Here is a 14,693-nt window from a genome sequence, read left to right on the forward strand (position 1 = left end):
CAGAAAGAGAGAAGGTAGGGCTGGAAGATCTGAGTACTCATTCTGGTTTTGCCAGCAAGTTTCTGGATGCATCTGAGCAGGTCACTTCATTTCTTGAGTTTAGGACAAAACTGTCTGTCTTCACATAGAGCTGTGAACCTCAATTGAAAGGTCAGTTATGAAGGTATTTTGCAAAATGAAAAATGTACAGATGGGATGGATTATTAAAGGGCGATCAATGCATGTCTGAAAAATGCAGGTAAGAGCAAAGAGAACGAAAGTAACCTACTTCCCAAATGTGGGATGTGGGTCTAGGTAAAGTCCTTTAGACTTTAGAGAGCAGTAATTTAATCTAAGAGGTAAAAAGTAAATATGGCTTTTACAGGGGTCTGAAGAAAGCAGACATCAATAAGGAAAAAAATTCCTGTGGTCTGGGTAGGAGATGATGTAGAAGGGCAGGTCTTTAAAATGTTAGGAGAAAGTGGCTGGCCTTGGCAGTTGACCTTGAAAGCTTTCCCAAGTATTATAAGGTTTAGCATCACTACTCTACACCCTAGTCCAATGGTGTGGGATGACTTGCTGTCCCCCCTAACTCTTGTGTTTTATGCCTTTGACCATGGCTCTTCACCTTACATTCCTTTGCTTTGCTTGTTAATGCCTTCTGATTCTTTAACACCAAGGTGAAATGAGATAAAGGAGGAAATCATTCTCCAGAAGTATCTATGAGTCCACTTCTTCCCATTATAACAATTATTGCATTAATTGTTTTTTGGTTTTGTTTTGTCTTGTTTTCTAACCAGTCTGACCAGTTAAACTTTGAGTTCTACGGCAAGACACACATCTTGGGGCATCTTTGTATCCCCAGTCCCTAGAACAGGGAGCTGAATACAGCAGGTATTCAATAAATGTTTGCTAAATTGGATTATATCTCACACGTCCTCAAGATATACAGAGGCAACAGTAATATTCAAGTGTAACTACAGGTCTTACCCCCAAAATGGGCAGGAAGATTCTTGCCCATTGTTACTTAGAAAATCAACACATCTCTCTTTCATTTATTGATTCTCTTGCTTAAAGAGTTCCCCAAAACACATAAATGATCATGATCATTGCAAGCTCGACATGGAGCAACAGTGGGAGCCAAGGAAGATCTTAGAAATAGAGTTGTCCTCCTAAGAATTACCAAAAACTGTTTGGGGTGGACGACTGAAGAAAATGCAAAATGCAAAGTACACCTTTCCCAGAAAGGATGACTCCCAGGCCAAGGAAAGCCTAGTCAGTAACTGATTCTATTAATGAATCTAGAAAAAGCATGTCCATCAGAAGTTGGATTTGGAAGTGAGAGTGGGTAACAAGAAGCATAAAAAGAAGAAATAACAATAGTTTACATTTACGGTATGATTACTGGTGCCTAGAACTGTGCCAAAAGCTTTACTTGCATTTTCTCGTTTAATCCTTACCACTGTGTGAAGTACAATTATCATCCTATCTTATAGAGAAGAAACCTACAATTGAGTTGTTAATAATTTACCCAAGATCACATAGCTAATAAGGAGCTAAGACAAGACTTGAATGCTGGACAATCTGAATCCAGCATCCAGAGAGGGTCACATTAAACATTTAAGCTATATAACATCTCTTACACTAATTAACCGCTCACCAGAGCTTTCTAGTAATTTGGCTTCCCAAGACACTCTCCTGTAGGGAGAGAACATGCCTTTTACCAGCACGATAACACTGGTCCACTTGCCAGTTAGTAAAACAGCACTCTGCTTGTCCATCAAGTTCCTGTGAACCTGACGAATCCCCAAGGAAGGAATCCACTCTCGGAATACAGACTACATTTCTGGTCCTGCCTTTGATGCTGAGGGCCAGATCCTAGAATGTGGTGACTTCACCAGTGCCATGTGGTAAGCTGAGAACCTTCTGCTGATAATGCCCTGAACTCCTGTGGACTACAAACCTAAGAGACAGTCCATGGGAAGAACACTTCTTTAAATTACTGAGTACTTTTAAATCACTGCAGTTCTCATTGGTGAGGTAGTCGGGGGTAGTACTGCAGGAAACAAATTCATCTTTATTTTTATCATCCCAACTGTTTCACAGGCTCTCATCATATTACTTTTTCCTCTCAGCTTGTTTCTCTCCAGCCTGGAGCTCCTATCCTTTTGGTTTGGCTTTTCGTTCCTTGGTGTTTGGAGCTGATTCCATGAAGGACACATGATGATTTCCTATAAGGAGAAGAAAACATTTCTTTTTCTTCCTTCCTAGTGGTCCTCAGTATTTTCTCGGGCTGTGTAAGAACAGCACGTGGGATCTTTGTATTCAGAAAGGCTCCAACGCCACTTGGACCCCATTCCTGGCTTCTAACTGATGCCTCAGAGGTCATATACTTGTAAATATAGTTGATATAATATAAATATAGTTGTTGTCTTAGTCCATTCAGGCTTCTATAACAAAATACCACTGACTGGGAGGCTTATAAACAGCAGAAATTTATTGCTCAGTTCTGGAGGCTGGAAAGTCCAAGATCAAGGCACCAACATGGTTGCATTCTGATGAAGGCCCTCTTCCTAGTTGACAGCCTTTGCCTTTTTGCTTTGTCCTCACATGATGGAAGGGGCTAGAGATCTCTATGAAGCCTCTTTTATAAGGCACTTATCCCATTTGAGGGTTTCACTCTCACGACTTAAGCACCTCCCAAAGGCCCCACCTACTAATACCATCACATCTGGCATTAGGACTTCAACATATAAATTTGGAGGGGACACAAATATTCAGACTATAGCAGTTGTAACTATAGTTGTTTTTTTCCATCTAAATACATTGCCTTATATTTGCCCACATTAAAGCCATAGAAGACATTCTTATAGCTTATTCTTAAAGATAAGGAAGATGGTTTGAGGTAAAGTCTTACAGAAAGTGATTTAATCAGTTTATTAAAGGTACTAGGAAGACAAAGAAGCTAAGCACCAGTCAGCTTTATTGTTTCTAGTACATAGTTCCCAAGTATACCAGAAGATGTTTAGGGTAGAGGACTGAAGAAAATGCAAAATGCAAATATTCCAGAGGTATCTGCTTGGTAATTTTCCTCTAAGTTTGCCTCTTCTTTATGCCTGAGTCCTAAGGTGTACATAAAGCACAAATGAGATCATTTGGTTTCTAGAAAAAGGGGTCACATATAAATTTTCCAAATACTTCACACATTTGTAGAATAGTAGCTAATAACATAAGGAAAGTACCTGAGGTTAGGCATCAGAAAACTTGGGTCCTAGTGTTGAGAAACCAAATTATCCTTTTTCTTCATGTGTAGAATAGTAGCTAATCACATAAGGAAAGTACCTGAGATTGGGCATCAGAAAACTTGGGTCCTAGTGTTCAGAAACCAAATTATCCTTTTTCTTCATGTGTGTACTCAAGGAGCTGAACGTTACTGTAGAAAAACCACATACTGGGCCAACTGCTTTAACTTTAGACTCATAATCACAAACTTCAAGTGGGTACCCAGTGCTGCCAAAGCAGTCCTAACTAGCAAAGCTGTAAGCTTGCTTTCCCTCTCCCATGCATCCATTTTCACTTTTGTTACCCTAATCACGGTAGAAGCATCCTATTCCTATCAAAGGTCAATCCTCCACATTTCCTTAAATCCATCCATAGATTTCACTCCTATATGTCAAGCAAGACTTCTTCCTCATGTATCACTCCCAATGGCACATAAACATGCTCTAGAACCCACCATTTTTTAAAACATCTCCTCCCTTGACCCCATATCCTTCTATAGTTATCCCTAAAATTCTTTTCTCCCTCACAGCAAAACTTCTCTCATGTTGCCTATATGTGCTGTCTCTATTTCCTAACCTTCTTATTCACTCTTCAACAGGTTATAGTCCGGTCCACATCTCTGATCTACCAACATGAATCAAGCCAAGGTCACCCATGATATTCTGTAGTGACCTCCAAGGTGACCAACCAAATAGCCATATCTCTGGCCCAAGTTAACCTCTCGCAAGCACCAGAAACAGCTGAGGACTCCCCTTCTACATGAAACTTTCTCTGCCCTTGGATTCCATAACTCAACACTTTGTGGATGAGCCTGCCTTCTGCCTTCCTGGCTGCTCCCTTTCAGTCTCCTTCCCCATTACTCTCTCTCTCTCTAAATGCTGGAGTGCCTAGGATTCGCCCTTGGAACTTCTCTTCACTCTTTCCTCCTAGTCAGAGGTCATTAACTGACAGCCCACACTTGTGGTTTAATCAGCTCATGCAGTTAAAAAATATCTGATTTAGTTGCCAATATCCAAATATCTGGAGATTTTACATTAAAAAACAGATTTCTGATTCCCTTTAAAGCAAAACAAAACAAAACAGAAGATCTGTCACTATCGGGGCAGCATTCTCCTAATGGGAGCAATCAGCTGAATAAAGCAGAAGCTGTCCCCCTGACGCTGGGTCCGTTTGTTGTGCGTGATACCGTCCTGAGTCAGATTCCCAACTCCCGGAGCCACCAGAACATCTTCCAGTCAGTTGTGGATCAACTTTATCGTTGGTTGGGTAGAGTCCGCAGGTGCATCCTGGGGAGGAGGAAGGGCGACCGCACTGTGAGGGGCTGAAGGACTCCGCCTATAGAGAACTTAACAGCTCTCAGGGCCAAGACAAGAAATGCACGTTTTAAAATACAAAATTACACCGCGCCGAAAACAGAAAGTCCTTTTGGCAAAAGACAACTACTCTGGTTGTGTAAAAGCATCGTCTGGTCTTCCAAAGGCCTCTCCGCGCCGAGGTGGCCTGGGGATACCAAGAAGAGGCCTTCGCCCTCTAGTCTCGCACCCGGTTTTAGGAGGCCCTCTTCTAAGGCGGAGAGATGCCCAGAAGCCGCTGGGCAAAGACAGCCCTTTTCGCCGTCGCTCTTGGGCGCTGGATTGTTTCTGAGGAGCTGGGACTGCGCGGGGACCGGCCCAGCCTTACTCGGTGGCAGGCTGCTGTGCGGCGCTCGGTGGGCGGGTCCGGCCGGCTAGGGCGGAGAGTGGGGCGGGGCCCGGCCTAAGAGCCGCCTTAGCCCCACGGCCTAGCCCCGCGCGCGTTTCCTCCAAACACCCTCCTGTCCCCTCTTTACGGGTTCAGGGCGGGAGACTGTGGCTAGGGAACCAGGTCAAGCGGACCCGGGATCTGGACCGCCCAGAAGGCGGAGGCCTCCCCCCAAGGAGCCCCACCCAGCTAGAACCCGGACGTCGCGACGCTCGCAGAGCCCACGCGCGACCCGGCGAGGGCGCGGGAGGGCGCGTGCGGCATGACGAGACTCGCGGCGCGTTCCGTGACGCCATCGCGCCCGCTTTTGAAAGTTGGCGCCCGGGGCCGCCTCCCATGCTGCCCTGCGCCAACCCCTCCCCTCACCTTTCCTCCCCCGCCCTCCACTCGTCGCCCGGCCGGCCCCCCCACCCGTCCCTTCCCTTATCAGCACCCGCGGCCCCGGCAGCGCCGACGCAGGCGCACTGCACCGCGCCGCCGCCATTTTGTGTCCGAGCCTGTGGAGCGATTAAACCGTGCGCGGAGCTGCTTCTTTGGCGGCAGCGACGACGGCGGTAGCCGGAGCGGGTGCGCAGAGCTGGCCGGGGACGCCGGGTGGCCGGAGCGGTGGAGCGGCGGCGGAGCGGGCGCTGCGGGGGGTGTGGCGCGGAGGTAAGGGGGCCCGGGGTGGAGGAGGTTTCGCGGGCCGCCTCTAGGTGTCACGATGGGGCCGCTCCGGTCGGCGCTGGCTGCAGCCCGGCGCCAGCGCCGCCGCCGGGGGGTGTTTGTCTCCCTCTACCGTCCCTGCTGCGGCGCGGCCGCCGCCATTGCCCGTCGCCGCCGCGGCCCGGCCGGCCCCCCCCACCCCACTCCCTACACCCGCCCGCTAGGCCTCCCTCCTGGCGGCACGCTAGGCCTTCGGCGGCGGCGGCGACACAGGCCCGCGCGCCGGCGACTCCATTTTCCTTCCTTTGTCTCTGCCCTCGAGGCCGGCTCTTGGCCCGGCCGATCGCCCGGCCGCGGCCCGCCCTCTGCCCTCCGCCCCTCCCGCAGCGGGTGGCCTCAGCGGAGAGCCTGTCTCCGCGCCCCGGCTTCCGCGTCTGCTTCGCTCAAGGGTTCCGACCCACTGCCGCCGCGCGCGCAGTCGGGTCTGCGTTCAGTATGGGTGTCGGGCCGTGGCCGACGCCTCTCTGGCTGCCCATCCTCCAGCCCGCCCGGTCCCCGGAACCTACCCGGCCGCCCTGCGAGCGTCCCCCGCAGCTTGGCTGCTCGGCGGTCGCTCCCAGTCCGCGCGTCGCCGCCGCTGGTCTCCGTCTCCGCCGAGTGGCGCAGGCGGCGCTGCTGCGGCTGCGAGCAGAGGGACCCCAGAGCTGCCGAGAGCTCCCTCTGCAAGGCTGGCTGAGCTGCTCGCGCCTCAACGCCGCCTGAGCGGGCGGGGGGAAGCGCGCTCGCCACCCCCGCCGGGCCCCGCTGCGCCCCCAAACTTGCACCGGGTCTCCTCGCCCAACCCGACCGGTGCGGCCCCTCACTGGGGGCGGAAAGGACAAGAGTTCAGCACCAAGTAGTTTTTCTCGAGCCAGGGTGGGACTCCCCTTGCAGTGATATCCTGACTTTGTGCGCTAAGAGATCTCAAAGGGATCAAAACTTAATTTACTCTGGTCTCAAGTGACGTGACAAATTCCTGAATTCGGGATTATGGGCTGGCTTAATTGGCTCAGGTGATCCTTGAGTTTCCCTCCCTCTTTAAAATGTCCTGACGCCAACTTAGTACAGTACTTAGTACCTGATGCTAGGCAAAGGCAGTTCTGCCCCAGGATTGTGCAACCCAATCTAAAGCGCCAGTAGGGTAGAATGAATTTATTCTTGACTCCACTGGTAATTTGCCCATACGCTGAAATATGAGGGTTGATGTTGTAATTGAATCCTGGGTTACTAGCTGCAGTTGGTTTATAAATATCTGTGCCTAATGTAACTACTCTTTAGTAGTTGACTTCCTGTAGCCCTGAGTTCAGCATCAAGTAAACATTTTAGCCGTAGTCTTCATGCTTTCTTTGAGTTTATATCGACTAGGAAAGTTAAAATTTCACGTCCCCTATAGGCGGCAAAAGAAGTTAAACGGGGTGTCTATATTAAGTTTACTCTGCCCTTAACTCTTCTTGCATCATTAAAAAGCTTCCTGTTAAGCTGCCAGAGTTTACTCTTTTTGCTTTTTCCTGAAATATTCTAGTACCTTAATTTGGTATCGTGCAGCATTTTAAATAGCAACTTGGGTTGCTTTGGAGAGAAGGTGGTCTTGATTAACTTTTTTTTTCTTTTGGAGAGCTATGTTAAGCTTATGAAGAAATTAAAACAGTCTGGTACTAAGCAGAGTTGTCTGGTCCACTGTGTGTAATCTCAATCTATAGGATTTTGCAGCAGTCTGCCTCTATAGGAGAGTCTTTCAACATCCCTTTTTTGAACCCTACAAAATGTTCTTTCTTCCCCCTCCTCCACAATAAAATTGCACGAAGTAACTAAATGCAGTAGTATTGATGGGAGTGTCAGGTTTGGGAATAAAACCATGTTTAATTGTTAGTCCATTTTGCAATTTTTTGCATTCTTTTGATCTTCAGTTTTATTTTACTTTTGAAATGGTGGGTGGTGGTTGTCACATTTTATTTATTGAAATAAGGTCCACACAGGTTAAAAATTAAAATCCAGCAGATCTGCAACTGAGCCAGGAGTAAAGCTTGTTTTCCCAGGTTATCATTGTGCTTCACAGACCGTATTTTGCTTCTTGATTCAGTTGTGCCGGATGCAGTCATCAGCTTCTTGGTCTCATATATCATTTATGCTGTTTTAATGGTATAGACCATGTCCACATAGTTGTTATCCTTTGAGATTTTCTGTATGCCAGGATTCATACTTTGTTCTTGTTGGAAAACAAAATCTACAGAGAGAATAAATTGAGGATGTAAGGTTACCCAAAGGAACTTATTACTTAAATCAGTAGTATGAGGAAGATTACAACAGGAATGTTTGCCCACACAGGAAAATACTGCTTATTTAAGAGTAGTTGTAAACGTTATCCTTAGGGATCTATTGAACCAACATAGGAAAATTTAGGAGCTATAAAGGTTATCCTTAAGATGCATTAAAATTCTAGGAGCTTCAGGATTTTACTTTAAAGAACACACAACAAAAAAGACACCCACCTAAGACTTTGGGTAGCTTGGGGAGTTCCTTGGGAGTGGCTGAAGCCACCTGTGGCAGACTAGGGCCCTGAGGAGGAGTCCTGTGGCGGGGCCTTGCACACTGGTGCCTGGTGGCAGAAAGTGACCTCTAGAGACTGTTTTTTTGCTTCAGGGATGCTGTTGGCATCTGGTTCACTCCACATCATCTACTTTGTAGGCTCCATTTCATATTTTTAAATCATAAACCTAGTTGACCATCTGTCTACCTTATTTACCTATCTTGGTTCCAGATGACTTTGGGCTCATTTGCTAAAAATTACGTCCCTCTTCAAACAACTAAGATTTATCATAATTTAATACTTTGAGAAAGACCATACAGATTTAGAAAGGACAATAATGGCAAGTAATGTATAACTTTGAAGACCATGGTTCTCAATTAGATGTGTAGATTTGGCATATGATATTTGTTTTGTTTTTTAAAGGTTGGCACCTGAGCTAACAACTGTTGCCAATCTTTTTTTTTCCTTCCTGCTTTTTCTCCCCAAATCCCTCAAGTACCTAGTTGTATATTTTAGTTGTAGGTCCCTCTAGTTGTGGTATGTGGGACACCGCCTCAGCGTGGCCTGATGAGCGGTGCCATGTCCGCGCCGAGGCTCCAAACTGGCAAAACCCTGGGCCTCCAAAGCAGAGCACACGAACTTATCCACTCAGCCACGGGGCTGGCCTCCATATTTGTTTTTTTAAACGTCCCTAAACTTTCTCTAGTCACTATCTTCAGATCTTCCCTGACAGTATCTTTGTGCATTTTCTCCATGTTTAGTATTTGAGTGTAAAGTTGTAGCATTACATCTAGACGCTAACATATACCCCAAGAACAGTGATTTTTTTCACACTTAATCCTCATTTTTAGTCACCCTTAGAATTTTCAAGGGCGTAAAATTTCATTCCATTTGAGGCATGCTAGTGAAAATATATGGACTCCAGTACAAAAGTGTTTTTTGGACTAAATACACTAATCCTCTATTTATGTTGTTATAAATTGCCTCTCAACAGAGAAGACAGCTTCATCTAAAACAGTATTACATCAGCTGAGTTTTGTGGGCTTTAGTTAACTATGGGGTAGATTCCCTCTTAGTTGTACGACATGTGCCAGATTCTTTGGAAACTCTTAATTCAAATTTAGCTCTTCTCACTTGGGAGTTGGTTTTTCCCCGCCTCCTTTGGAGGTAAGTTCCATTCTACCACTGACTGAAGCTTGACAGCTCATTTATTTGTATTTGGGGAGAAAATTGTCAGCTAACAATTTGACTTTAAAAAAGTATTTCATTATTTGACTAAAAAGAGTATTTCATTACTGTACTGCTAGGATTTTCAAAGGCCAGTGAAAGCTCCCCACATAGTTATCTTATTAAACTGAAAAATACGGTCTTGTGGTATAAACTAACTTAAGCAGTAAAACCACAGCTTGCTGAAGATAAGGAAATAAACTGTTAAAGGACTATTACTGCGTCTATAAGAATTAATTTTTGGTGGTTTGAATATACATACATGTGCCATTATTGGTTGTAAGATCACAAAAGGGTGCTATTTTGATAATCACAAATCTTTAGTCCTTTATATATTTATTTAGCAAATGTCTAAAAAATGAGTGTTTGATTACTGGTTTGATAGACATTTATGGAATGGCTCCATTAGTAGGATGACATGTTAACAGGTATATTGTTTTTTTCCCAATTTTATCAGTCTTCATCTTGCCCCCGTTTTGCTTTTCATGCTGTTTATGCACTTGTGTGTTTAGTGTTCATAAAATGATTTGTGCTTCTATTTTAGAATGATCACGGACCTGGGGCCAAGGAACAAGATGCACTAGTGGACAGATTGCTGATCTGGGGCTTGAAAGCTGGGTTCTGTTTTCCCTCCTCAAACTGACTTTGCAGCCACGGAGAGGTAAATGCTATTTCCATTTCTTGGTCTTAAAAATAGAAGTAATAAAACCCTCCTGGAGTTGGAGGATTTGCTGGATCATTCTTGAGTATAGGAGATACAGGATGGTGGGTGATTGAAGGCATACATGCTTTCTAATCAGAGTCCTCAGTTTGAAACTCTGCACTGCCATCTACTAGCTGGGTGACACTGAGCAAGTTACTTAACCTTTCTATTCCTACAGTCCTCATTTGTGAGAGAACACCACCAATTATAGAGGCTATTTTGGGAGTTGATGAGAATGTGTATAAAACATTAGGTATCATTCTGAGCATGTATGTAGAAAGACCTCAGGAAATGGTGGCTGCTTTTCTGTAGAAACCTTTAGAATGTATATTTTGATTCTTGGCAAATGACCTCAAAAGTCCATGGCCTCTGGCAGTTTGTAATTTTGATGAGGAACAGATGGAATCCTGTTCTTGGGGAAGCTGGTATCCTGGATAAAAATTGTCTTAATTAATTTGAGTTTGCCTAGCTGATGATCCGCGTTTGCGTCAGGGTGTTATAGTCATTATCAAATTTTTTTTTTTTAAGCATTTGAGTCACTTAAAATTTACTTTAGTCTACAATTTCTGCTATAAAATATAATGGAAATCATAGGGAACTTGAAACAGGACTCTCATAAATGTTGGGGTCTGCTAAGCTTTGGCATCTCATAAACAACAAAGTAGAGTTGTGGGTCTGAAAGTTATCTCTTTTCAGACGACCAGAAAGCACATTTTTCTTATCCCCTAGAAAATGTGAGAATAGTTTAATTGCGTTTGTGTAACAGCAAAGAGGATTGTAGAGGTTGGAGTTACAAATGCTGAGATTAGATAAATTTATATAAATGAATCATCTAAGTGACTACTAAGATTTTTCTTGCATGCTTTGCCTGGAGCAGATAGAGAAGAAGGGAACAGGAGTAAAAGTTCTGCTATTCTTCAGATCTCTGTTTTCCAAATCAGCAGCTTGATAGTTGATAGATGGGAAGGTCTAGGGGTTAGTGTTCTGTCCCGATCCAGAAATAACTTGTGCCTTGCAGGTTCTTTTGGGAGTGTTGACACAGATTGCATACTAATAAGCCGCTAAAAAGAGAAACAATACTGTTTTGAAAAGCTATTGAGAAAACTAGCCTTAAGAGTTTGGGGAATGGGGTTGTAGGAACACTTAAGTCTTATGGCTAGTTTAATTGCTTAGATCCCTGTTTCTCAAACTAGGATATCAATACCCTTAGGGTACAAAATGGTATGATTCCAGGGTACTTGAAGCCACAAGATAAACATGACCCATCTTTTTGGAGCTTCAGTTGTGCTCATTGAGGGGGCAGTGAGTTAAGTTACTTAACTGTAAATAATTTTAAGTTTTTTCCACTAAAACGTATATTTTAGGGGCAGAATGTGTATTCTCTATGACTGTCTAAGATAGTACAAATCTTCAACAAAATGGGGCGTGAGCGCCTGGGAGTGGGAAACGTTCTTCGTGTAGGCACTACAGTGGAAACATTTGAGAAGCAATACTTTTGAACTATAGAACAGCTCCTTCCTTTGTCCCCTGTAGTATCCTACTGTGGAATATAGAAGTTAAATTGTATTAAATGTGCTTGTTTGGTTGCATGCGTGTTCCTACACATGCTCAACATGCACAAGAGCTCTGCACAGATAGGTAGGTAGTTCTAGGTGGCTGGACCAAGTCAGAAGTATTGTCATCAAGACCATTCCAATGATATAAAAACTATAATTTAAAAGAGGAAGCAGTAAGCAAAATCAGATCCCAAACTGTAAATTTGTAAAACAGAATTTTGAAAACAAATGTCACATTAACTCAAGCATAATTAACAATTTATACTGATTTTTGTTAACCCCTCTGCCCCAATTCAAGTTAAGTAGTCAGCGCTAATAAAATGGCTAAATCCTAAGCTATGGACCTTGTGACTCCTAAGATAATTATTCAGAAGTATCTATTCTTAACTATTTTGTGTGTTTTACAGTTACTAAATATTGTTACTAGTGTATTGCTTTAATGTAAGTGGTGCTTAAGAATTACGTTTTCTATTGATAATGCCTGCTCTTTGAATACAGGTTTTACATTTGAAGCTAATTGGTTCTAGGTATACTGAAGTGTGACTTTCTCTGAAATGATGTGAATTGGATCAATTGGATATTTAGATGTGCTCTAAATATCTGCAGTACTTACTGAACACTTGTAATGTGTTTGTTCTATGCTCTGAACACTTGCCTTTCTACTTTGTGCTAGGCACTGCATTAGGTACTTGGGGATTCAAAGACCAATAAGAAAAGGATCCTTTTCCTAAGGGTCTAAAGTAGAGTATGGGGCAAGAGGTCTGTAAATAAGTCTTGGTGATGCTTTGATAAAAGTGTGTTCAGGGTACAGGTTACAGGAGTTGGTCAAAGATGTTGGGAAGGGCTTTCTGGAGGAGAGCCCCTGATACAGGTATATCAGGAAATAGAAAAGAAGCATAAAATTTGATTTCAGTCCTGTTAGGGCACCAAGGCTTAGCCATGCAGCTTGATGCTATATGGCTTTGGGAAAGTCCATTAGGGGTGACTTCCTTGTGCCTTCCTTTTCTCATTTGTAAAATGATGCATCTACCTTGTTCTAGGCTTATGGCACTTAAATGAAGTATTGTTAGGGGAAAATGTATGTATTTGTAACTGTAACTATAATGTGCTGTCTAGAGGTGAAGCGATGCTCTTTAGACTTTAGCGGCAGTTGGTAATTGTATGTATTTTGCATTAAACTGAACAGTTATGACCACCAGAAAATACAAAAGTTAGTGAACTAAACTGAGATTTATGAATGAAGAAATTAATCAGAAAATCTGTTGACCATTAGAGAAATGGATAAGTAAACAGGGTCACATCCCATGTTGGGAGTGATCTTCAGCAACCACTAAGAAAAGCTGATTGGGAAGATTATTAACCAGCAAAATGCTTATGAGAAGGTATTCTTAAAAATATAGTACAAAAAAATTAATTGTTATGGCATCAAAGTAAAGAAAAACCCAAACCAAGACCCGGCACATAGCAAGAGCTCAGTAAGTAATTGTTTGAATGCCTAGGGAAAAAAGGCTAAACAGACAGACATCAAAACACCAGTCAAAACAAAATAAAAAACTAGTAGCGTGAGGGTGGTTACGTTTGGGGTGACTTCTTGATTTTCTGTAGTTTGTATGACATGGTTTTTTATAATGCAAATAGATTTTTTTCTTTCTTTTTTTTTTTTTAATTAGGTAAAGCAAAATTACCAAAACTAAGAATAACGGTATTCAACAATAGGGGTCTGATTAAATTAGGATACATCTATATAATAGACTGTCATGAAACCATTACCATATGTATAGAAATATACTGAAATGGAGAGATATTTGAGACATACTACATAAAGCAGATTATCAAGTAGTATATACATTATGATCTCTTGTATGAAAGTAAATATGTGGGTATATGGGGAGGGGAGTATGGATATAAACCAAATATAGATATTCTTGCTTATCTGAGTTTTCTCCTATATAATTTGGTTTTCTTGTTTTGGGGAGGGCAAGTTATAGCTGAGAACCAAGAAATACATTATTACCTGAATTAATCTATAAACTTTTAGCTGAATCAATATTATTATTATTATTATTATTATTTTAAAGATTTTATTTTTCCTTTTTCTCCCAAAGCCCGCTGGTACATAGTTGTGTATTTTTAGTTGTGGGTCCTTCTAGTTGTGGCATATGGGATGCTGCCTCAGTATGGCCTGGTGAGCGGTGCCATGTCTTCACCCAGGATTCGAACCTGCGAAACCCTGAGCTGCCAAAGCAGAGTGCATGAACTTAACCACTTGGCCATGGGGCCGGCCCCTGAAGCAATATTATTGAAAGCCTGGATTTCCATCACAGGAGCCACACTTTTTGGGAGAGATTAGGTTTCGTTTTTTCTTTCTTTCTTTCTGTTTTTTGGAGGAGTACAAATTAATTTAGTTGATTAAATAGGGAATACTACATGCAGGGAGGGAAGATCAAATACAAAAGTATACAGAATGTGACCATATAGAAAGAGCTAGACCTTGTTTTCTCTTTTTTCTTTGGCACAGCACAAAGGAAGGGCTTGAGGTATACTTACTTTTCTTTTTGTAAATTTTTATCTCTTTTTTTCACCACTATTCATCATCTTTTTGCCTATTTGCTCAATCCCGTATACATGTATAGTGGTATCAGAATTGTTAACCTGTACTCCCAACTTTATTAAGTACAATACAGTGCTTATGTATAGTTCCTTTAGTCCTTAGTCTTATAGTCTCTACTTATTTCCTAAGTTACTTAGGTAAATTTCACACATACCACCCCCTCCTTCAGTGAAGTTATGTCATACATCTGTAACACAGTTAGATTCTGTGGTGTTTTTTTTTTTTAATAAATTTGTACCTGTTTCTCTCACCCTCCATCCCCTGCCTCTAGCAACCCCCAATCTGTTCTCTTTTTTTTTATTTTTTTTATTTTTTTATTAATGTTATGATAGATTACAAGCTTGTGAGATTTCAGTTGTACATTTTTGTTAGTCATGTTGTGGG

At 42.9% G+C, this 14,693-nt stretch overlaps 2 protein-coding genes and 1 long non-coding RNA gene across 12 annotated transcripts in view; 2 read left to right on the top strand and 1 right to left on the bottom strand.

Annotated features, from left to right (window-relative positions):
- Positions 1-4,419, top strand: part of RIPOR1 (RHO family interacting cell polarization regulator 1) — a 53,619-nt gene extending 49,200 nt beyond the window's left edge. For all 7 annotated transcript variants that reach the window (XM_023638635.2, XM_070261958.1, XM_070261956.1 and 4 more), the window contains one exon: positions 3,860-4,419. In XM_023638635.2, coding sequence (XP_023494403.2) covers positions 3,860-3,897 — 38 coding nt within the window. In that variant the 3' untranslated portion in view covers positions 3,898-4,419. The remainder of the gene's footprint in view (positions 1-3,859) is intronic.
- On the bottom strand, positions 2,886-6,601 carry LOC111773013 (uncharacterized). Its single transcript, XR_002807221.2, has 3 exons — positions 6,213-6,601; positions 3,222-4,616; positions 2,886-3,102 (listed from the first exon to the last, which is right to left on the bottom strand). It is a non-coding gene; the product is annotated as an uncharacterized lncRNA (long non-coding RNA).
- Positions 5,271-14,693, top strand: part of CTCF (CCCTC-binding factor) — a 49,649-nt gene continuing 40,226 nt past the window's right edge. For 3 of the 4 annotated variants that reach the window (XR_011436893.1, XM_023638657.2, XM_023638658.2), the window contains exons 1-2: positions 5,271-5,652; positions 9,984-10,100. The gene's annotated coding sequence lies outside the window, so the exon portion shown is untranslated. The remainder of the gene's footprint in view (positions 5,653-9,983; positions 10,101-14,693) is intronic. The other variant, XM_023638659.2, reaches the window with a different exon arrangement.

The sequence above is a fragment of the Equus caballus genome, chromosome 3 (assembly GCF_041296265.1).
Source record: "Equus caballus isolate H_3958 breed thoroughbred chromosome 3, TB-T2T, whole genome shotgun sequence".
Taxonomy (NCBI): domain Eukaryota; kingdom Metazoa; phylum Chordata; class Mammalia; order Perissodactyla; family Equidae; genus Equus; species Equus caballus.